The following is a 23,197-nucleotide window of genomic DNA, read 5'->3' on the forward strand; positions in this document are numbered from 1 at the left end:
ATCCGAGAATATTCTCCAACAACAGCTTGACAGTACTGATATTCCAGAGGCCAATCTTTTATGTAGTTACAGGATAGGCATTAAGTTATATTTTCTGGCTCTTGGACAATGCCAAGAACAGCCTCAGGTCCTTGAAAGTTCATGACAGAAATAACATTTGAAAGCTTCATACCACTTGGGACCCCATTGTGCTGGCACACTATAAAATTTATACTGGAAGGGAATGTCCTTTTCCACCACTCAGTCAGGAGCTTGTAACCTAAAGGGCAAGATGAAACAGGTACTGGAGGTAATCAACTGGCAGGCAAGAAGAGAGAGTGAACAACATTATATGAAGCTTTGCATGGGAAACTCTTTCAGAAGTAGGTTTGAACACGTAACAAATGAGCTCACACTTGAGTCTTTCTGTTTTGGTGGTAAAAGGGAGAAAATAAATAGCATGTTGTAGTGAAAATGCTGTCTGTAGTTAATCCATAATAGTGCAGTGTTCAATTTTAGAGGTCAAAGGTTGATGTAAAAAATAACATTATTCTACCTTAGGAAAACTCTGTGCAGAAAACTTAGAGGAAGACACTGACACAAAAACCAGACTCTGCATGTTATCCCACAGCTACAGATCTCAAATTATAGAGCAAAGAAAATGAAAATAAGCAACACAAGACAACCACAGTAACAATGGAGTCACCTCTGTGCAGCAAGATAGAGAGAAGATACTGATCTACTTAGCAATCTACTTCTACTTTCCAAGGCAAAGGATGGATTCAGTAAACCTATGAGGCCAGAAAGAAAATATAATAGGGCCTTAAAGTCCATAAACCTTGTTTTAAGTCTGTCTCATGATTGAAAACCCAACAGTGAATTTCCTTTGCTGTAGATAACTGAAGCTATTACCAGGCAAGAGTCCAACAGCATTTTCAACAAGCCTTACTTCAGCAACATGGTTTTTGGATAGGGATGCCTGAGTGCATAGCCTTGGGTAGGCTCTCTAGAGAAATCCCCCCACAAGGATTGCTCTTTTGTCTCCAGGCTACTCAAAATTTTAGCCTTCTGTGTTTGCTGACCATTCCAGCAGATGCCTGAATGACACTTCCTCTGGGAATAAGGACTCTTTAGCCATGCATTCCAGACAAAAGTTAAATTTTTATCATTATTAGTGTTAATATCCTCACACCACTTAAAGTCAGACCCAAATACTGAATTGTCAGTAGCAGCTGTCAAAAGCATGACTGAGGGTCCCACTTCTCCCTTTCAAGGAAGCGACTGCCTAACTGTTTCAGCAACCTTTGCTTCCTTTAGGTAGAAAGCAATGAATGCCGAATGTGATGAAGGACAGAATGAGTAAGTAATATTCCAATCCTGCATTTCAGAGCAATAGAGACCAGCCAGGATCCTGGAGGGTGAGGAAAAAAAAGTAGCATTACAATGACTCCACTTTCTTCAGATCATCTGATAGTGCCATTAGTACCATTGGCTCCAAGCCACAGAAGTGAGAAAAAGTGCAACTGGACACTCATGAAGAATGACCAAATAAAACTTTTACATCCACATAAACAGAACAAAACATCTGGCTGGGATCACTGTGGCCCAGCCACATGTATTAGCTGCACCAGTAAAATTACAATACTATTCAGAGCTATTACAATGGGGAAAAGCCTTAAGCTCAGCCTGGTTCCATACCAGATTCTGTAAACAGTTTTGGACCATTTCTTGGCAGAGTTCTTCAATTTATTTTAGACCACCGGCATTTGCCAGAGGGAACTATTGGGAGTCCAATAAAATTAAGATTCCTCTTCTAGTGTCAGCTGATTAAGTAGTCTTCACTTCCTGACCTCAGTTATTGTATAGTACTACCTCCTGCTGTTACAGAAAGTTGCTCTGTGACAGTAAGCAAGCTGACACCTAATTGTTAAATTCAACCGAGTGTTTTAATTAATGAAAGAGTGTCTTTAAAATAAACTCTTAGAAGACTTTGGCCCAAGTTCAGGAAAGCACTTAAGTACAAGCCTTGGACTGTCCCTATTCAGGAAAGCATGTGCTTAAGTGCTTTCCTGAATATAGATATATTCCTGCCTTGGTGCCTTAAAAGAACACTAAATAATAAAATTCATTGCAATTTCACTTCACTGACATGTCTGAAATATTTATTTAGCTGCATCTTCAGTAAAGAGTACAGTCACTTAAATTATGTATCTATTAACATCACTTCCTACTCATTGATTGCATTTTTAACAGACATGTAATTTCTTAATGCTGCTTCATTTAAACTCTACTTCTATTATTACTAAACTTTATCATTTTCTATTAAAAAAAAATCAAATGAAATCAGTTACCCTATACAGGGTACCTATTGTCTGCATTTTAAATCAATTTCCATTGCGAGGTAGCCAGGTCTTCTGAGCTTAATCTCTGTGATACTTGTAAGGATACGATTTCAAGCATTATCTAAGATTAAACTCACATCTGGGACATTTACTGAACAGTGACTTCTAGATGGTGCTTCTTCAAATACTAATTCGTGTATTACTAAATCAGTACACGTGTCACAAGGCAGACCAGAAAAAATGAATTTGAAAAAAGCAGGTCCCTTCAGTAAGGTTTACAGCACCTATGCTTCCAAGATCTTCTATCTGCAAGTGTCAGATTCTCCTAAGAGCAAGATGACCACGAGCATAAGAGGGAGACAGAGTGAGCACATGCACACTGAAATACTTCTGAAAAAACGAGAGGGGATTTGAGATTTGATTTGTCCTACTTAACCACTATTCCTGTAACTCCTGGAATTAGAACCTAAAACTTGTGAAATCATCTCAGAGGTGTCAAATTTGTTTGCATTGCCAAAGCAGAATGAAATGAGATGTAATCCTTTATCCCATAGCTGCCCTGTGTTAATTCTGTGTTTCATGACTGGCACTGATAGCCTGAGGCACTTTTTCCATCCTCCTGTGCAGCATCAGCTTGACCAAGACTACAGCAACGGCCTCATTGCTCCTAGTGGCACCATAGCTTGCTAGGATTCAGTGACTGAGTCCTGCTCTTGCATCTAAAGATAGGAATTGCAACGTCTAAGACCAGCAGAGAAAATTTCCTCAAATCAAACTAATAGGGAGTATTTAATTTTTTTCACCTGCCTTTGTGACACTGAACACAGCCCGTGTCCCACACTGGGAACATCATCTAGCAAATGTCTCATTGCTGTAAGGACCCGATTGATCCTTCCCGAGAAATGGAAAAAAAAAAAAAAAAAACACAGAGAAGGAAGAGGAGGCACCTCTCCTCTGGCAGCCTACAGATCTAGGCTTTGTTTTTTCACTTCTCTCCATTTTTTTCCAGGGTAATTGGCAAGTATTCTGTGACCTGTGACACATGGGAGAAAACTGGACAAGATCTCTGTAGAGTTTTCTGTACAAATTGCCTATGACTTAGTTGTCTGCGATGTTCGAAGAGTGAATTCCATAGCTCACAGGATACTTGCTAGTCCCAGCTGCCTTTTATCTTTCTTGCTTTTTGTGTGCACCAATGCTTCTAATAAAAGCCCTATTTTTTATAATTTAGCTTACCACCCCTGCACTTCGAGTCTTTAGCAAAGGCTTTAGCAAACACTGCAATACAAAAGCAATGGAAAGGTGTTCATGACATTTACATAATCTGTAGAAAAACAAACAAACAAAAAGCTTTCAAAAGTTGGAAAAACATCTTCAGGATGAATTCTGTCTTGTGGCTATGCAGAGAAACAGGTGAAAATGAAGATGCTCTGACTGTGACCAGCAGGTACCTAATAAAAGAGACACTGCACATTGACATATGCTTAATTTGCTCAGGTGACTAAGTTAACAAAATAAGCTCATGGAATGACTGCACACAAGCAAAATGAAGAAAAGGCCAGTCAAGATGAATCACGCAGTCATATATAGGAAAGTCTGCTTGCTTTAAATGTGATTGTAATTGGTTTCCCTTAACTTCCAAAAAATGTATTTAAAAAGAAAACAGTATTTATGGTGCAAGCTAAGCCGCAACAATTTTATTCATCTGTTATTTCAGTTTTTCCTTAGGACTCACATTTAAAGACAAACCAGACTAGCCTACTCTCAACAGTCTGTTAACACACACCACACTTAATGAGCAAGAATAAAGAACATGATGATGGGTTTTCCTAGAAAAGGACATGGCCAGAAAAGCATATGAGCATTATTTCCTTTTGGACAGCTCTGTCAGCCTTCCCTCCCGGACACCTCTGAGTGCCTGAGGGACACCACCCTGGGATGCATCCCTGCATTGCTGCAATGCTTTCCCCATGACAGGGTTCCCAGGGATGCTCCACGAAAGCAGATGCACTCACACTTGTTCCTGTCAAAGAGGGTTCAGAGGATTTCTCCACCAGAAAGGCTTTTATGGCTGAGAGGTGAGAGTTTTTTCAGCTCCATTGATTGCTCTAATTAAAAAACTGTAAATCTTGCCTCTTCCATTCATCTAGGCTTCCACAGAAAGAAGGCACCATAACTCGTGCTTATGGAGGTCTGGATCATGCAAAAGAGGAAACATGAAAGAAGAAGTAAAGTAACCAGAAACTTCACCAACAAGAACCATGGTTTCATCCAGCTGAAAATAATACTTCTGGAAATGAAATCTCTTAAAACATCCTCCTTAGAAATTGCATGCCTGCTTCTCCTGCTCTAAAGCCAACTTTAGAGCACTCTGCATAGGAGAGACACAACAAGTTCACCTTCCTTCTTGGTTCAGCTTATTCCTCCTGCCCTTTGTATTTCTCCTCTCCTTCTCTGTAGTCTAGAGGTTGGATGTACCTAGCGAGGCCAAGCCACAGACTGGACGTGACCACCTCTGACCGACTGCAACATCTGCTTTGACACTGGTGAGATATGTCAAATTATGTTGATGATTGTATCTGACGTATTGTAGGTTTTTTAATTCCTCTTGCAGTGACTTTCCCCAGTTGTGCTTCACAGCCACATCAGTCTCACATAACCGAGGTTGCTTTCACAGCCCATCTGCTTCAAAAAGCACTCTGATTTTTATTTTCCTTGAATATAGCTTGGGTTTATCCAAACAAGAAAGAGCAGAAAAACCCATGTGCACATTTTATGTCACAGACAGTGACAGACAAGTATTTTACAATCCAAAGATGGTAGTTTCCAAGCAATTCAGACCAAAATTCATTTGCACGAGATGGTTGGATAATTGATTGAAAAACAAATTATTGATTGGATAATTGCTTGAATTGATTGAAATCAGAGTTGACAGATCATATGCAAATCTGCTGAGGATTCTCCCCATCTTCTCCTGCCTTGTTTCTTTGGATCCTAGTCAATTCGAATGCCCTAGCAGCAAATATACCCAGGGGAGCCCTGCTTTCAGCACAGTTCAAAGCAAAAATCAGTAGCAAGCTCTGCTCTAACTGCTTTCATGTTGAAGGTGTCACCTTTCATGTCAATGGAGACCACCAGGAGACTATGGCAGACTCATGGTGAAAGTTTTTGGGGGGGATTTAGGAACAAGTTCTTGTTTGCATGAAATTCTGGAGAACTCCTCCACTTATTTTTAGGAAGTCAATATACTGACCTTAGCTAACTTCCCACAGACATGAGGGCAGTGGAGCAAGGAAAAGTGTGAAATGGCCAGGAATGACAGTGAGTATCCCCTTCTAGTACATAACCCCTAAATCCTATTTTGATTTTGTTTGTACTTACCAAATGCAGGTTTTGCTGTTCTTGCTATTCAGACATCATCAATGCAATCTGCAGGGCTGTTTTCAGGCTATTGCCATTACCCTAGGTAACTAAGGCCTCAGAATCTGGCACCAAACTGCATTTTCAGCAGGAAACACTCTAATAAAATACTGCTTGATGTCAAATCCTTCACAGCATCTTACTATTTTTATTTTTCTGTATGTTTTCAGAACTTTAGAAAAGCTTTTTAATAATGTATTGATTTAATCATGATCTCTCTCTCTTTCTCTTTTTTTAATTGCTAAGAGAACCTGTAGCACAAAACCGAGTTTTCTTCCATCTTGAATTGGTACAGTCCAAAGCCAAGAATTCATATGTTACTAGCTGGAAAATAAAGTGCCCTTGATTCCTAACTTAATTTTGGACAGTCAGCTCCAGGTAGTAAAAGCCAAATTCAGTAGTGAGAAAATATATATAGCTTCAGCTGTTTTGTGTGGGTTTGAAGTACTATTTACTTTATGAGTAAGAGATTCAATAATGCATATATTTACATAAAAATAGTTTTGACATTTAGGTTAACTTCTTGCCAAGCTGATGCAAAAATGGAAATGTAGAAGGCATAAGCACAGAAATTAGCCCTCATGCTGTAAGTAAGTCTGCTATTTACAATTTTTTTTTCTTGGCAATAAGACTCAAACGGTATGTTTTATAGCACTATACCTAGCCACTCTGAGTGTTTATGGAAAGTGCCAGACTGACAGTTGGAGAACTGAATTCTTCAAGCCAGTATACAGTTTAGAAGAGATAACAGCAAAGAGAGTTTCCAGAATTGGAACCACTCATGTGGTTCGGTCATGTTCAGCATGAGTGAAAAAAGTCACAACAGCACCGCGGGTTATACAGCAATTCTGGTACCCAATTATTTTTAAAGGGAAAGGGGGTTCTAACTAGGGTGGCACCACCACATGCCATGGCAGAGTGTGGAAGGCAAGACTTCTCATCCGCATATGGGTAAGCTGGCCAAGACTCCTGAAAATGGACATATGGACAAGACTCTTGAAAAGCAAAACAAAGCAACAACAACAACAACAACAACTTGCCAATGTACCATCACAGCTTTGACAAAAGTGAATTCTTCAGAGAGAACACTTGGGCCATGATGACCCGGCTTTCCTCAACTGAGAACATACAAACGTGGGTGGGTTGCACTGGAGAACTCCCAAATAACTTCTCAGGTCCCAGTCTGAGTTGTACTTAGTGATTTATATCCTGTCATATCCTCTCTCCATTACTTTCCACCTGAACTGTCTAGTTCCTTTAGCCTTCTCTTTTTTCAAAGCCAAGGAGGAAAAGAAATCTCTTTACTCCTTGGGTAGGATAGGTGATGCACAATATGACGTCAAATGCATAATTTAATTGCATTGTGGCAAGCCATAGGAGCCCTACTGTGCTAGGTCTTGCGATGAATGTAAAACGGTGACTAAATAATTGATGTGATGGACGGGGGATTGGAAGCTTTTCTATCACAGTAACCAAGGCCATTCTTTACTTCATTTTTTTCCCCAGAGCAATTAGTCAGCTCAGGGATGTCAAAACACATAACTAGTCCACAAGACAAATTATAGTGTAAGTGCTTGCAGCATTTGCCAGTGACCTAGCAAGATTGGCCCCAAGGTTTCTTATGTTTGAAGCTTTAGGCCCCTCGTTAAGAAATCCAGGACTTCTAAACACATTTTAGTTGAGGTGAAATGACAGATAAATCTCCCTGCACAGGGAGATACATATGCCTGCACAGAGATACATGTATATATACACATTCGTAAACATAAATACACACATATATATACACAGTAACAAATAGTAACAAAGATCAGGTAACCAAACTGATGACATATTGGTATGAGAAAGAGAAATATGAAATATGTACATATACATATTTCAAGCTTTTGGCCATCAATTCAGACTCTTTAACAAAAGCTCGTTAGGACTGGCTCATCAGTACTTAATGCTCTCAACAGACTAAGCTGAGTGATCTGACAATTAAAAAAATTCCATCATTATATTCAAGTTAATCCTACAGCATCATAAATAGATGAAAACATGCAAACAAAAACAATTAATCAGAGTTGAGGACAGTCTTGATCCTAAATGCAGCCTCATATGCTATGTATTTTTTCTACTGTGATCTCACTACCAATGCATCACTGTTTTTAACCACTCTGAGTACTGATTCTAGATTGAGCAGCTGTGTTTGTTTACAGGGCTAGAATTTAGCACAGGACAAATGGACTTCATCCAACTTTTTTTTTTTTTTTTTTTTTTTTTTGCATTTTTCACTACACTTTACAATATATTGCTCCTCATAGTCCAATTATGTATTTGCCTTTGACGCTGGCCAAGGAGAGTGGGTAAGCAAGGATGGTGCTCACTAACACTGCATGGGGAAACCTTTTATTGCTCTAAATGCAGGCTCACTAATTACTAAGCATGGTCTAGACACTTACATTGTCCACACATTTTTGCACTGCAAGTGTAAAGAATGTCATTATAATCCATCCTGTACTTCACACTGTGCCAGTATAGAAGAAGTGAGGAAATCCAAAGATATTTTATACTGCCAGTGTCCTTCACACATGGAACTGAGCTCCCAAAAGCCAATTCCAGAAGACTCTAAACCAAGCTTCAGACAAGTCAGCCCTAAAATCATTTTCCATTTCACTGTCCACATGCTTTTCCAGCTACAGTTATTTGAAAACAAACACAAGAGCAGCCCAACACCCCTATGTATTCCTAGTCTCCTTGGCTGTTATCCCAACAGAAAGTTGAGGGGTTTTGTTGTGTTTGCCCCATTCCATTTGAGAAGAACAATTAAAGAGGAGTTCTGAATTTTGCTGGGGTGGGGCAACAAACAGTCCTGCCCCTAGTTCTCACACCATGTAGGCAAATACAGATTTAAATGTTTGTCTTATTTATTCAGGATATTTTTGTAAGTGACCCCTATATATGCCAGAAGTTATACAACAGATAAACATAGCATGCATTAAGTTGTAGCTTACAGACTGTTTATGTTTTCCACATTGTTAAAAATCCTCCAGTTCCAGCTTATAAACTATACTACAGAAAGTACCAAACAGCTGCTGAATCCTGGTATTCAAACAATTCCGCCACGCAAATAGTCACAACTGCCCATTAATTCAGTAATAAACCTTCATTAGACACCTCCTTGGATGGAAAAAGGTTAAAATCACTATTGAACTTCTTGAAAATTGTATTTACTTGGAGACTGAAAAAGCAAGTTTCCAAGAATAGCTGCAGAGCTTTCTGTTTGCGAGGGAACTGCCTCTCACTATTTTTAACTTTGTTGCATGCAATAAAGTACACATTTATCTGATAATTTCAAATAATAGCAATTATGATGTTCTGACACTGCAAGACACATGAAGAACCTTGTCAAAGTAATATATTGCACTTTGCTACGCAATTATGTTATGTTGGAGCACAGTGTTGGAAAACTTAGTATAATCATTAGCTGAGTGCTGAATGTTTTGATTGTCAGACAGGTTGTATATGATGCAAATATATGACTCAGAAATGATTTCACATAAACATTTTGGCAACAGTAATCTGACTCATAACCTCCAACATAGAAAATAACAAGCTCCACAAAACATCTGTACATTCCAAGCAATTCAAATTTGCAACAACCTTCAGAAATCTTATAGCACAGAGGAGGAGAGGCTCTGGACTTCGAAGACCTGGTGTGGAGGGTGTTGAAATCTGTCTTTCCAAGAGAAAGCGCCTGAGCTAAGAGAGCAGATCCACAGTATGGGGAGCAGAGGCTGTAGTTCCCACTGTGGATCCATTCCAGAGGGCCATGACAATTTATATCAACTGATAATCTGCCTGGTGGCTATTTAGATGATGTCCTCCTTTAACATGTATAACACATTAAGAAAGGTCTGTTGTTATTCTATCCAAAGTTTTGCCATGTCAAGCGTACCACAATGCACAATTCATCTTCTATTTATTTTCCCATTCATTAAGAGATGGGCAGCTTCTTTCACTACACCTTTCTGAATACAAATGTTCAGTTTTGAGTGACAACAAGGATTTACCGTGTGTTATTTCAGAGAAGGTTTGCCATGTTTATTCTGGAGAGTGCCATGAATTAATGGACTATCTCCTCAAGTCTTAGTGAATCACAGCTGCCAGCTCCACTACTGCCAGCAGCAACAGAATGTTTTGGGACCCCATAAAACTGTTTTTACTGAGATCAGTGATAGCAAAAGTATCAGATAGACCCAATTCCAATAGCTCCTGAAACACAAAGCAGTCTTTATACTAACTGCAGCCATTACGCTATATTTATATTAAGAGTTTCTGAACAAAACTACCAGTAAATTTAACTTAGAAGAACAGCTACCTTTTGTCTCACTTCATCACGGACACTGCTTTAACTAAGCACACCACTTCCACTGCCTTCATATTGCCGTAAACTAACCAGACTTCTACTAACCTCCCTAAAGTTTCCAGCCAACTTACGCCCATATACAAGAGTTGCTCCTTAATGCATGCAGTAAAACAGAACAATTTTCAGAACGGATTAAGCTATAATTCACTCGATTCATATTAAAAACAGAACTGCATTTGAACCAAATTTTAGCTCCCCAGACATCTTTATACACTGAGAAAGCATCAAAACCAGAAAGAGCTCAGGGCTGATGTTGCTGACTGCCTCCCTTCCAACATGGGACCAGGAGGCCAAGTCTCACCTTATAGCTACACACCTATAGACTTTACCCCTGTGTCACAGACTCCTAAGGAATGTAGAGGGTACAAGTGGCCCCAACACTGGCTCACTCTGATGCTGTTTTCACGGCACTGACGTCTTCTGGTTTTGTGGCTAAACTGCACATTTTCAAACCGTGGCTCACAGAGGTTGAAAGTCCACCGCTAGCCTAGCACCTCCACCATGAACAACTGCAACTCTCCCTTCGCCTCAGAAATACTGTACTCCCTTTCCCACTGCTTGCCACATTTGATCAAAAATTTGATCAAAGAATTTCATAAATATTTTGTTTCACTCTTTAAATCAGAATGCAAGAGACACTGAGTGAAAGTATTCGATTCACTACTCTCTGTTTTCCTCTGCGCACACAGTTTCCCCTGTCATTTTATGCTACTATGGAGACATCTGACAGGGTCTGCTTGTGACAGGTAGCCATTGTACTGCAGATAATACAAGGCCCTGGTCCCTCCGAGGTCTCTGAGTACCCTCCTCCCCGCCATAAATAAACATGTACACTCATTCTACTACCCACTGCACTGAAGTCTTCCAATACTGTTATTATTATGTATTATTATTTCCATTATTATTATTATTATTTCCTATATTATTATTAATATTATTATTCATCACTTCATGCAAATAGCAGTCATTGCATGTAAGTAGACTTCTGGCAAGTATTTGTGTTTGGATAGTACCCACAAAGATCAGAGCGATTACTGATATTAAACTAGCGTTTTTAAGCATGTCTGAGGACTCATACCCCTAACAGAGAGCGGAAACAGAATATACAGGTTTTGCAGTACTGATGAGAAAGACTCATAAGTGGAAAGGAAATAAATATAAGTGAGAACTCTTAGCCTCCAACTTTCTAACACTGTGACCCAAAGATAGACTGATTTTATTGAATAAGATTGTACTGTTCCACTGACTCAACAAGTCACTTGGATACCTGCCAACACAGTAATGTGGAGTGTGGTTTAGCAGTTAGATCATAGGACTGGAAGTAAGAATTTCAAGGATCTCATCATAGTCCTGGTCCAGTCATGCACTCTGAACCTCAATTTAGCCATTTGGAAAATGAGTATAATAGCGATTTACATTAGTCAGAGTACGTTGGGTGACTTCAACATTTATGAAGTGTTTTGAGGCCCTGGATAAAAGACAGAGTAATATCTTTATATTGTCTATTAAGTAATGAGCATTCCATATCCTGCAGAATGGAACATTTTTGGATGGGATGGCTGTTACAATCATTAAAGTGTAAAAGCTATCACATGCAAGAGACAAAACACAGGCAGATCTCAGAGTGAAAATATCTCTTGTATTGTGTCAAACAAACATATATTTTCTTTCCAGCTATCACCCATAGTATAAATTGGAACTTCCTGAAATATAAGAAAGTTTTTTTATTTCTCTCTTTTTTTCTTTCCTCCCTTCCCTCTTTTTTTTTCTTTTTTTTTTTTTGTGAAATAAAATAAATTGAAGGGGCAAGCCAAGAGACTCATAATCACTAAAGCCTGCAGAACGTACAGTGAATTTTGGCAGGACATGCGTGTTTATCCTTTTCATATGCTGTTTAAATTATTTTTATAAACAAATCATTATCTTGTATAGTCACTGCTTGGTCCCTTTCATGTCAAAGACTTTTGATGTTACAGTAATTAAGTAAAATGGTCCGCAAGCTCAAAACACAGTCTCAAAATGACAGCTTGTTGGACAAAAGAGACTGCTGCTTTTTGAAATGAAGCATTTACTTTTCAACATTATGTATTTAAGTCAAACACCTGACTTCTGTATTTGTAGATCAAATCTTTGCATAGATATTCAAATATCTACTACATACTAGACTTAAATTTTAGAATTTTAAAATTGCACGCATGTTAAATACAATGAGAAAAGTTTACTTAATGACCAGAATCACTACCAAATACCAAATATCAAATCACCTGCCAGTTCATTCTAAACTCGATACTTAAAAATAACCACAAATCTTCCCTCACTCACTTATATAACTGGGATTCAAAATTTTCCAGGGCTGATATTGATATTTTCAAAGTCCTGGTTTTGCATCTCAGAGCTCAGCATTCCTTGATATTGGCTAGAGACATACTAGGCACAAAATTTGGATCCCCAGTTCACGATAGGCCACCAAGGACTGGGTGCTTTACAAGGCCTTCATGCTACTCCTCTTCAGGCTTGTCCCAAAGTACCCAGTGGCACTGTATCCCTCTTGTTGGGTTTCAAAGAGAGTCTCCTCTGACCTCAGGAAGGGAAGTCAAATATTTTGTATCTTGTAAGTGCTTTTTACAATTCAGCATTTTCTCCAACTTAGTTGAATGATTTTATTCCTATTTAGGAAGGCTTGGATTCACTGCTCACAGCTTTATTCTCCCTGATTCATCTCTCAAATGGTGTGGAAACTTCAGGGAGTTGCAGTCAGGAGACACATTGATGCAATAACGCATCTTGCAATAACGCAAAACCTCTTTTTGAGACAAACTATAGACACGTCTCTCCAACTCCTCTTTCCTCATGGCTGTGAACATCACAGCCTACAGACTTTAATCTGTTTTCATTTTTAAAATGCTCCTTGTTGCCTGGTGTGGAGCTAAGTGATTATGCTTTAATAGACATTATGTCACCCTTTAGCCCTTATGCAAACACAGTGTCTAATACCTTGACCATATATGCCATGTGAATGTAATGCAGTAAATGACAAGATAAGAATACTGCCTGTGCACTTGCATTTTTATATACATGATTTAAACAGAGCAAATATTTAAACTTGTATTTGGTAAAAGAACACACGACTCTCCTTGCCACTAGCAAGATTCTAGCTTGATTAAATACACCTTATTTACAAGGGGGCCTCAGATAGCCGATTCAGGCCTCTTTTTCAGTTGCAGAAGATGATTAAAATACATAGAATAACACGTCTTTGGAATACTGCTTGAAAAACATTTTTTCATTTACAATTGGGAAATTTGACTTCTGCAAAACAAGTGTTAATACTGTCTTGATTAATTTGTAAAGCTATTCAGGCCATGAAGAACATCTGCACACTGAGCATATTTCAAATACTGTGCTTCTGTTTTCATTTTCAAAATGTTTTTATTTATACACTAATATTTGACCTATGAATATTCCAAGTTTATATGGAGCCAGCTGTTCTAAATTCTGGTTATACTGAGCCTTCGTGCAAAACATCAGGTGATATCACTGGATATTTTTAAGGGGAAAGTTCATAGGAAAGCAGTTATGTATTCTTGTGATTAACACCACATTGGATCAAAACAGTCATGTCTAGCTCTCTTAAAATACAGCTACTGTTTTAGTTAGCAGAACACTTCGGCTCTGTCTGCATTATACTTTTTTTGCCAAAAATTCCCACTGTTGCTACCAGTGATTCAATTCTGTCATTGTGCCATGATGAACACTGTAACGTAAAAAAGAGCTGCAGGCAGTTCTGTCAAAATCTTCCTGCCTTTAAAAACAAAACAAAAACATCACATGTCATCATCAAAAGAAAAAAAAAAAGAAAGAAAACCCCAAACACAAAAAATAACACCCCCAGCCCTACATGGCTGTCTCTTAGCCTAGCAGCCTAACTAATAGGAAGTTGAAGAAACATAGATCCCCCCATCTGAAACGGGGCTTAGATGCCAAAGTCCAGTAGGATTCGTTAGACATCCTGGTAACCCAGTAATAGGGCCATGGGCTGCCCCCAAAGTCACCCTTGTGGGGAACTGGGACCTCTCCTGGCCACGTCTCCAGCCCAGCAGGACTACGCGAGGGTCTCGGGGGCGCTACCAGGCACAAGGTGCATGGCTGCAGCGCTCCCACGGGAGCCTCCTCGGCATGCAGGGACACCCACAGCTGCTGTAAGCCAACGAGTAGGAGGAGGGAGGAAGGATGCAAGCAACAGAGGAGGTGGAAGGAGGCACCGCTCCTCCTCAATGAAAAAAAAAAAAAGAATTTGTTGAGCAGTTTTCAGCTCTTTCTCCTCACCCTCAATTTTACAAGTTCAGTGATGCCCAGGCCGAAATACCCATTCCCGCTCCACATTGCACCTAGGTTCGCTTAGGTATGACCGGACGCCTGCTATGGAGCAGGCACATGAAGGAAGACTTTCTGGGTCTTAACTGTGGTCCCCCAAGCTTGATGAGGTGCTTGCTAAAACAAATGCAAATCTTTCGCCCAAGAACAACGTTTTCCATTCGGGTGATGCTATTTGTTTTCTGTGGCACATTACATATAATGGTAAAACAGAAGTAGTAAATTAATAGTAGAAATTGTACCTAAAAAGAGAGTTCCTGTGCAACTGTTGGGAAACAGCAGAAACACACAACGGGAATGTTTATGCCCTCAGTAACTTGTACCTTCCTCTAACTTTGTCCCACTTAGCAATGATGCAAGATTACTTAAAAATAATCATGCCTCCATGGCATGGAAAGTCTAAACACCACCTTCCTTCCTCTGAAATCACAAACACCACTTAAAAGTTTATATTTAAGACTATGAGAAAGACACCACCACCGGGATGTGCTGGGTTAGATGCCGCAGGGACCTACCTCCACTGAATCAGAGGCACAGGGCTCCAGCAACAGGAGCTCCCTTCAGGAGCCCCATGCAAAGCATCCCCAACAGAGCTGGCTGAATCTTTTTCTGTTGAAACAATGTTCACCCCAAAGAAAACTGCCAGAAGAGAACCTTCATCTAAGAAACAGCTTGGATGTGTCTCTTTTTTTGTTTTGTTTTATTCTGAGGAAGAAAGTCAGAAAGTGTTGTTTTACATTCCTAAAACAAAATACTTGGGCTTCTATTTAAAAATTAACTTTCAATTATTGTGCATACAAAATTTGATTTGAATTAATCAAGACAACCTTGGGAATACTATTTTTTCAATTACAAACTTTTTTTTTTGCTGTAAGTAAAACTTAATGATTTCATCCAAATTTAAGGCAGTATAAATTTTCAAGCTCTGAAAAGTTTTCCCAAGTTAGAGAATAGACCTCCTAATACTACATGGTCTGTTTACAACTGCATTGTTCAGATGACACTTCTACCTAGATATACAGCTTTTACAGTTTTGCCCTCCACTAATTCTGACAGTGGAACATAAAATTAACAATAATCACTGATAGCACTTCCACACAGGGGACCCTGTGTGATTTATGACACAGAGTTACAATGATCAATTCATTCTTTCTCAGCTCACAAATACAAGCTTAGGAAGGTCATTGAAAGTTAAGACTTGACAAACCATTTCGCTTCCAAGTATTCTTACAAATTAATTTCACTGGAGAGTAGCTGGAAGAATGATGATCTACACTAACGTTGCTAACAGAGATGCTACAGTCCTTGTGTACTCCGCTATAGGTGCACGTGTACATCTATGTGATGTCAGGTTGCTTGTGTGCATGAGGAAATGATTTTAAACAGCAGCTTCTTTTGGAGCCACAAATGCTCCAGGGCTCCTGTGCAAAGGCAGAAAGATAACTAGCCATGATTTCCCGCAAATTTATAGTCCAAAGGAATTGAGGAATTCTAAAAATAATGTTAGGCAGAGAGCCAGCCAAGGACCACAGATAACTGTTTGCCTTTTCTTTAATCATGTCATCAGCTGGCTGTCCATCACCAGGTGACTAAAAAGCTATGACTACTTCAAGAAAATGGTATAAACCAGGACCTGGAGCTGCATCAGTTGAGCCGCAAACGTAAGACTGCTCTCGGACATTTGAGACCAATCCTGGCACTGTAGCACAGTATGCAAGATTTGGCAGAGGTCAACAAAATCATTCCCATCGTCAGCTTCATGATTTCTAACACTGGCCTGGTCTGGACACACGTGGAGGATGCTGAGACAGCAGGGCTTTACACAGCCAGCTGGCAAAACAGTCAGATAGGCAGCATCACACACTCCAGTTATTCTCTGTCAGCAGATGTCTTGACCTTTGCAACATGTGGCCAGGAGTATAAACAGATGGGATGACAGTATGAATGGTACGGTACTGTAAAGATAATCAGTCAATCTTCCCTGAAACATCTTGGTTGCCTAATTTCATATCTCCTGAAACCAAGCTTGATACCAGAAAAAGACAGGTAAGCTGAACAAATGCATTAGATTAATAATAATAATAAAAAATCTGCTCCAGCAATGAACCTGGAGGTGCTGTAGCATTGTTTTCTTCCTATGAAAAGCCCTACATAGTGAAAGCATGTTGTTTGGCTATAGTTACTTGACACAGATTCACACAAAATGATTCCTAGAAGAAAACCTGGTAGGTGAGCTGATGCTTTTTAGGGCAGGAGGGGGAGAACATTTGTACGCCTCCCTTTTTATTGACTTTGCTTTCAGTGAAAGAGAGCACTCCTGCGCTGGCAGATCTGTGAGGTCTTGTCGAGGATCAGGATTGATGGGTTTTGGCATGCCAAGATATGAGAGGCTTTATATGCAGTCCCAACTGGAGTTAGGCAGCTGATTTTCAGAGTTGTCTTTAATTTTCAGGATTTCTTGGCAGATCTGGATCTTCCCTTATTATTTTCCTTCACATCTTCCCTAGATATCTTGGGTCTTTGGACAGGAAGGGGGGAGGCCTTTAACTCCAAAATACAGCGATATGGTGAATCAAGGCTGTTTACCCACTACAAGATAGCACAATAACATGGATAATCAGGCACTGCACCTCAAAAACATGATTCTTGACTCTTGACTTTTTCTTTAGTTTAGACTTTTTCTGCACTGTAATCCAACTATTAGTAGCCCTAGATTTGGATCATAGCTGAAATCCTCAAAGACTGTCACTGGATTGCTTATTTTATTCCTAGGGGAAGCACACATTCTCAGGTCTGCAGGATGGTATGGATAAGGGACCAGATCAGCCTCTTCCCAGTTTTGACATAGAGCTGTCGCACAACATCTTTCATTATAAAAAGAGTAATACTAGCCCAGGCTAAAGTAGCAAAGACTTCAAGAGCCTGCCTACCTTATTCCTATAAGCACGCTACATACGGCATGCACTAGGTTGCTCTAAAGACAACAGCTAGTGAAACAGGGACTGGATAGTGTCTTCATTTAACATTGGCGAGGATAATTCACAAGAAATCATGGAAGCTTTAGCTCTGTCATCGCTCCCAGGACTAGTTTTCAGTCTGATTTGAGTAGTGACTCCTCTTTCCTCATTTCCCTGGACTTAAAAGGGCTTTGTTCTTGGCACTTGAAACATCAGTAAAACAGCCTTGGCAGCAAAATATATGGATGCTCACTTGAGTCTATCTGTCAGTCCAGCATCACCCCTAGAAGAGGGATCTCCACACCAACCAGGTCACTCTGAGAGGATGAAGAGGAGATCACCCTATTTGATGCCACGAGGGAGGTACATAAATGTTAAACAGAAAACACTACCAAGTGCTATTTCCCCAATAGCACTCTGACAAGATATGCCAGCCCCACAATTATATCAAGGATGTTCTCAAACAGGAATTCAATGCTTCTAGGATATACACTAGTCCATCACACCCCTTCTGAAACCACATTCTTTTCCATATGGCCATTCCCCTGACAAAGACTTCAGGCACCTTAGTTGGTCTGAGAAATTTCAAATAGACAAATCTAAAATACAGATGCTGATATCTGAGCTAGTTACCTAGGTTTCCCATGTGGGAAATGAAAAGAAGAGGGCACTTCTGGGTTGCAAATCATCTCACCCTAATGCAAATGCCTAAAATAGACACTTTTATAATAATCTGTCCATAGTAGCATAGTGTGTTTGTATTATGAAATTCTCTTTTGCTGTCTAACATAACGAATGAAATTTGTTATCCAAATTAGCTGGTTTGAATCTTAGGCATGTTTTTACTTGCAATAGGAACAAACACTTTTATTTCTATGCCCTGGAACTGCTTTCCAGGTGTTCTATAAAGCAAACAGCTAAACATTTCCGAAAAATCCTGACTGCTCAACATTCCCCTGAAATTAGCCTCTCTGAGAATGGCCCACACCTTGCCAGAATATACTGTGGTGCAGACATCACTAGGTAGGCAAAGACAAATCCCAGACTCTGCTCTTTGAAGACTGATGTTTCTTGTCCTCTCTGTAATATGGCAGCTGCCTGTGTTTGGAGAATATACGGAATATACTACCTGCTTTTGTGTCCCCTTCTGGCCATTTTTATATAGAGATTTTTTTTAAAGAAACTCTTCCAGAAAGTCATCTTTGAGACAGGGACAATGTATCTAAACTGCCTGCATAGCGAGAAACTTCACATCACTCAAGTCCCTCAGCCTGAAAGACCTTGACGAGGAGGACTTCTACACCAAGCAAATACAGAAACAGCTTCCCCCAGGCAAAAAGAAAACACATTCACTGCATCCCCAGACTGAAGAGAGATGTATGTTGTTCAGGAACGGCTGGAGCGCTGTGTGTTTAAAATCAGCGGCGGCTACAAGCTACTGACTTCTTCCAGGCTATAGAGCTGGAAAAATCGACTGTGTTTTTAAAGGAACATCAACATCTGTAAACATTTAGAGCAAAGCATGATTTCTCCATAAAGCTGATCTAGATGGTGGCTTTGAAGCACAACGACAAGCGGCAGCCTGCATATTTCCCTGGTTGTGTCTTGCAGCAGAAGTAATAGAGGAAACTGAAGGCAGCCCACAGTGTCCACCCACTAGGGAAAAGAAGGGTGCGTGGCGCTCATTTGACTTTTCAATGGCACACAGCCATTCATGTGGTCATTTGGGAATATCTAAATACTTATACTCCACACACACACAGCCACACACATCTTCAGTACTATCTGCACTAGGGCTACCAAAATACCACTGTACACCTCTGATTTTAAGAAAAAAAAGATACAGATCACTCATATTTCTTTGGTAGTTGGCACCTCAGTAATGAAGAGACAACTCCTTAAGGATACGCATGGACAGCGAAAGCTCTTCAGAAGAGGATTCTAACCAAACAGAAGTTATTTATGGGAGGTCTGATCACATGCAGACACTGCCAAATAAAATAATTCTGGCAGTGTCTGCTTATAAGGACACTTTGACTGTGAGTTTTAACAGTTGCTTGGCATACGCTTCACTAGAACAGTCAGTGTCCTTGAGAACAGGAAGCCTTCTCCTATCTGCTGTGATCCCACAGCTCGTGTGTGTGTGTGTTTTGGAGACAATATCATGACAAGCCACTTTGCTGGAGTGTAGTCCAGGCTGGCTTTTGCCCATCAAACTTGAGTTCAGATACTGCGATACAGTCTTAGCTGTCCTCCAGTTTTCCAGCATGAATTATCATTTAGTGGGAAAGTAAATATTAACGTGCACGTGGAGGACCCAGAAAAACCCTCCTCTGTCAGACAAGCTACAGTTGTTTGGTGTCAGCAGGCTGATCCACGCGCAGCTTGGTAACAAACAACCACACTAAATGGCATTACGGCTTATGACTCGGAACTTGGAAGGCGATGAGAAATTTCTGAAGTTGATTCATACTTCCTGAAACTCATAACCAGCATTTCAACTCTGCTATTTTACTACATTACACGAATAATTTTCCTTGTTGTTACATAAGTGTCTAGATCCAAGCTATTAGCACTGATTTGAATCTCCGGAGTGTCTTTATTTTCAAAGGAAACAAATACCTTCAGGTCTACCGTTTAATACTGCTTTCCAGGTGCTTTAAAAATCAGGCTGCCAAACACCTTCGAAAACTAGCACATGCACAGATTTCTCCCTGAAATTAGCTCCTCTGGAAACTGCCTGGTACCTTGCAAGCACCTATCCCAGCACCTCTTAAACAAACCATGCTATGGGCAATGCACAGAGAAAACTACTGCTAACACGGCACTTCTTAAATTAACGCGCTCCAGGTACACATCCTAAAGGCCCTCAAAAGAAAGAAGAGAGACAGAAGCCCGTGGGAGTTTTCCGATCATCAAAAAAAAAAAAAAAAAGAAAAGGAGGGGTCGTCCTAGGAATGCTGAAGGAGTAGCACAGAAATAGGGAGAACAGAACTATCTGTGCTTTGGATTAAAAATACAATATTTCCAGCTCTCTCAGGCTCTGAGCTAACCACAGAGTGCAGGCTTCCTTGCCAGACAGATTCAGGATGTATCAGTTCAAAGCATCAGAGCACTGAGATGCCAGCCCCACATAAATACACTTGAGCTGCTTTTAAGCAAGAAAGTTGAGAGTCTGATGGCAATACAGAGTATTGACCACGCAACCTTGGGCTGCAGCAAGTCCTCTGCACCCTGGGTGGCTCAGCAGTGCCTGCATGAATGGGAGTCCTCCCAACTTCCATGTAGACAAACCCATTCCCAGTGCAAGGCGGACACTTCTGACCTACCGTGGGATTTTGGTCAGGCAGGAAAATCACACAGCCCTGAGGACTAAAGCAAAACTTGCACTAAATATCTGTACCTTGGTACAAAATTTTTGAACACAGCTACCGGCACTAGTAGTAGCTCTGGCAAATTTCCAATTGCAGTGACATTATCATTACTCCGTATTAGGAAACACATGAAATGAACAATTCATACTTTTAATGATACTAGGGATGTCTCCAAGCACAAATATCATAGCTCTGACGTACAGCTCTCGAATCACTTGGGAAAAGATACAGTTTTGAGCTGTCTTGCTTGAACTTCAGCATTCACTAAAAAAAGGAACTGCGATTTGCCAACAGAAATATTTTCATTCTTCGCATTAGGCTGAATCTAATTACAACTGTTTCCTTTTAATTGAAGTCAGAGCTACTCCAAGTAAAATCCTTAGTGGCTTCCCCACCGAAATTCCCACCTCAGAGCCCTTTGCAGCAGTAACGAACTGACAGCGGGATTTGTGTGAGGAGCAGGTTACATCTAGAAGAACTTATTTCAGGAATCCCACAAAATACAGACACAGCGGGGTCCGACAGGGAGCCAGGCAGCCCAGCTCGGACTCCCGCAAAACAGTAAGTGGAGCAGCAGGGGACAGCGCGGGCTGCGGGTCCGGCAGCGGCTGCGCTCGCCGGACCCGCCGCGGCTGCAGCGCGGATTCGGCGCGGATGCAGCGCGCAGCCCCGGTGGCCGCCGCGCGCCCGCGCAGCCCCGCGCAGCGCCGCGCACTCACCCAGGTTGACGAAGCTCATGACCATGTCGGCGTCGTTGAGGAAGGCGCTGTCCTGGGCGCTGGGCAGCGGCGGCGGCAGCGGCGGCGCCGGGCGGCCGCCCCGCTCCGCGCCCGCGGCGCCCTCCGCGCCCTCGTCCAGCGCGTGGTAAAGGTCCAGCATGAAGCGCGGCGCCGCCGTGAGCCGCCCCGGCGGCGGCGCCGGCGGCTCCCGCGGCAGCGGCCGCGGCCGGTGCGGCAGCCCCAGCACGGAGAGGATCTCCCGCTGCATCTCCCGCTTCTCGTGCGACTTGAGGCGCCGGTAGAGGAAGCCCGAGGCGGCGGCGGGCGGCGGCTCCCCGGGGCCGCCGCTCTCGGCGCGCAGCGCGGGCTCGGCGGGGCGGCAGGCGCCGCTCAGCAGCGCGCAGCAGCAGCACAGCCAGGCGAGCCGGCGCGGCATGGCGCCGGGCCGGGGGCTCCGCGCGTCCCCCCTGTGCCCGCCGCCCGACCGCTGCCCTCCGGCCCCGGCCCCGCGCCGGCTACTTCATGGGCCGGCGGGGCCGCAGGGGGCTCCGCGCTCCCCCCCGCCGCCCCGCATGGCCGCCGGGCACCCCCAGCGCGCTGCAAGCCCGACGGACCCTCCCGCCGATCAGGTGCGGCGGGGACGCCCCCACTCCGCTCCCAGTCCCGGTCCCGGTCCCGGCTCGGCCCGCTCAGTTCGGCATGGCGCTGCTGCCCGGGGGGCGCCGCGCCGAGGGGGCGGCGGGCTGCGTGTGCCCGTGTGGGGTGTGCGGAGGAGAGGTGAGGAGGAGGAGGAGGAGGAGGAGGAAGAGCCAAACTTTCCCCCGCGCGCGCCGACCCCGCGAGGGAGCTGGCGGCCCGTGCGGCGGCAGCCCCGGTCCCCGCGGGCTGGGCGCGCAGGGGCTGCTGCCGGGGGAAGGCAAATCACCAGCGCGCCCGCCTCCCGGCGGGGCGGGCGGCCGCTCCTCCCGGGGCGGGGAGCGCGGCCCCGCGCCGGGCGCAGGTAGCGCGGCCCCGCGGCCGCCTCCGCGCGGGGCCGCCCCGTCGGGGAAGGCGAGGGGTGCCCCGCGCAGCTCCCCGCGAGCGCCCGCCCGGGACGGGCGGCAGCGCCGGGCGAAGCGGCTCCCTCAGCACCGCGAGCCCCGCGGCTGCGGTTATTGCAAATGTAGCAGTTGTGCCGTGATCTTCAGCCTGGGAGACACCGTTATAGGATGGACCTTGCCATGAAAATAAATGTGATTATTCTGCGTTCTGAAAGAGCCTTGCTGTGCAGTCCCACCGGTTGCAGCATCATATATGTTTTTGTAGGAGGCCATGCAAAACTGAGGCAAAGTGTTGGCTGAGTCCCCAGCTCATTACCAGCAACCCCCTCTGGCCTTCATCTGTGCAGTAACAATTTGTCCATGAGCATCAAAAAAGAACATACCGGTTTGTAGAGTAAATGTCTTAGTCTTGATTCTAGTCCTTGCAGGGAAAAAAAAAAATCACACTTCAATAATGGTTGGTGGGTTGATCGAGAAGCGGCCTGTCCAGATGCTGGACAGGATCGTGTTCGGCGCATATGAGTAATTCCAACCTAGCTCCCCTAAAATCAGTGGAATTGCTCTGAGTTTGAACTGGGATA

General features: G+C 42.6%; 1 protein-coding gene across 1 annotated transcript in view; it reads right to left on the reverse strand.

Annotated features, from left to right (window-relative positions):
- The window catches only part of BMP6 (bone morphogenetic protein 6), a 92,207-nt gene extending 70,189 nt beyond the window's left edge, over positions 1-22,018 (reverse strand). Inside the window, exon 1 of the mRNA XM_088521744.1 lies at positions 21,577-22,018. Coding sequence (XP_088377870.1) covers positions 21,577-22,012 — 436 coding nt within the window. The 5' untranslated portion in view covers positions 22,013-22,018. The remainder of the gene's footprint in view (positions 1-21,576) is intronic.
- Between the last annotated feature and the right edge of the window lie 1,179 nt (positions 22,019-23,197).

The sequence above is a fragment of the Tinamus guttatus genome, unplaced genomic scaffold (assembly GCF_059628265.1).
Source record: "Tinamus guttatus ecotype Peru unplaced genomic scaffold, ASM5962826v1 Tinamus_guttatus_pri_ptg000131l, whole genome shotgun sequence".
In the NCBI taxonomy this organism is placed as follows: domain Eukaryota; kingdom Metazoa; phylum Chordata; class Aves; order Tinamiformes; family Tinamidae; genus Tinamus; species Tinamus guttatus.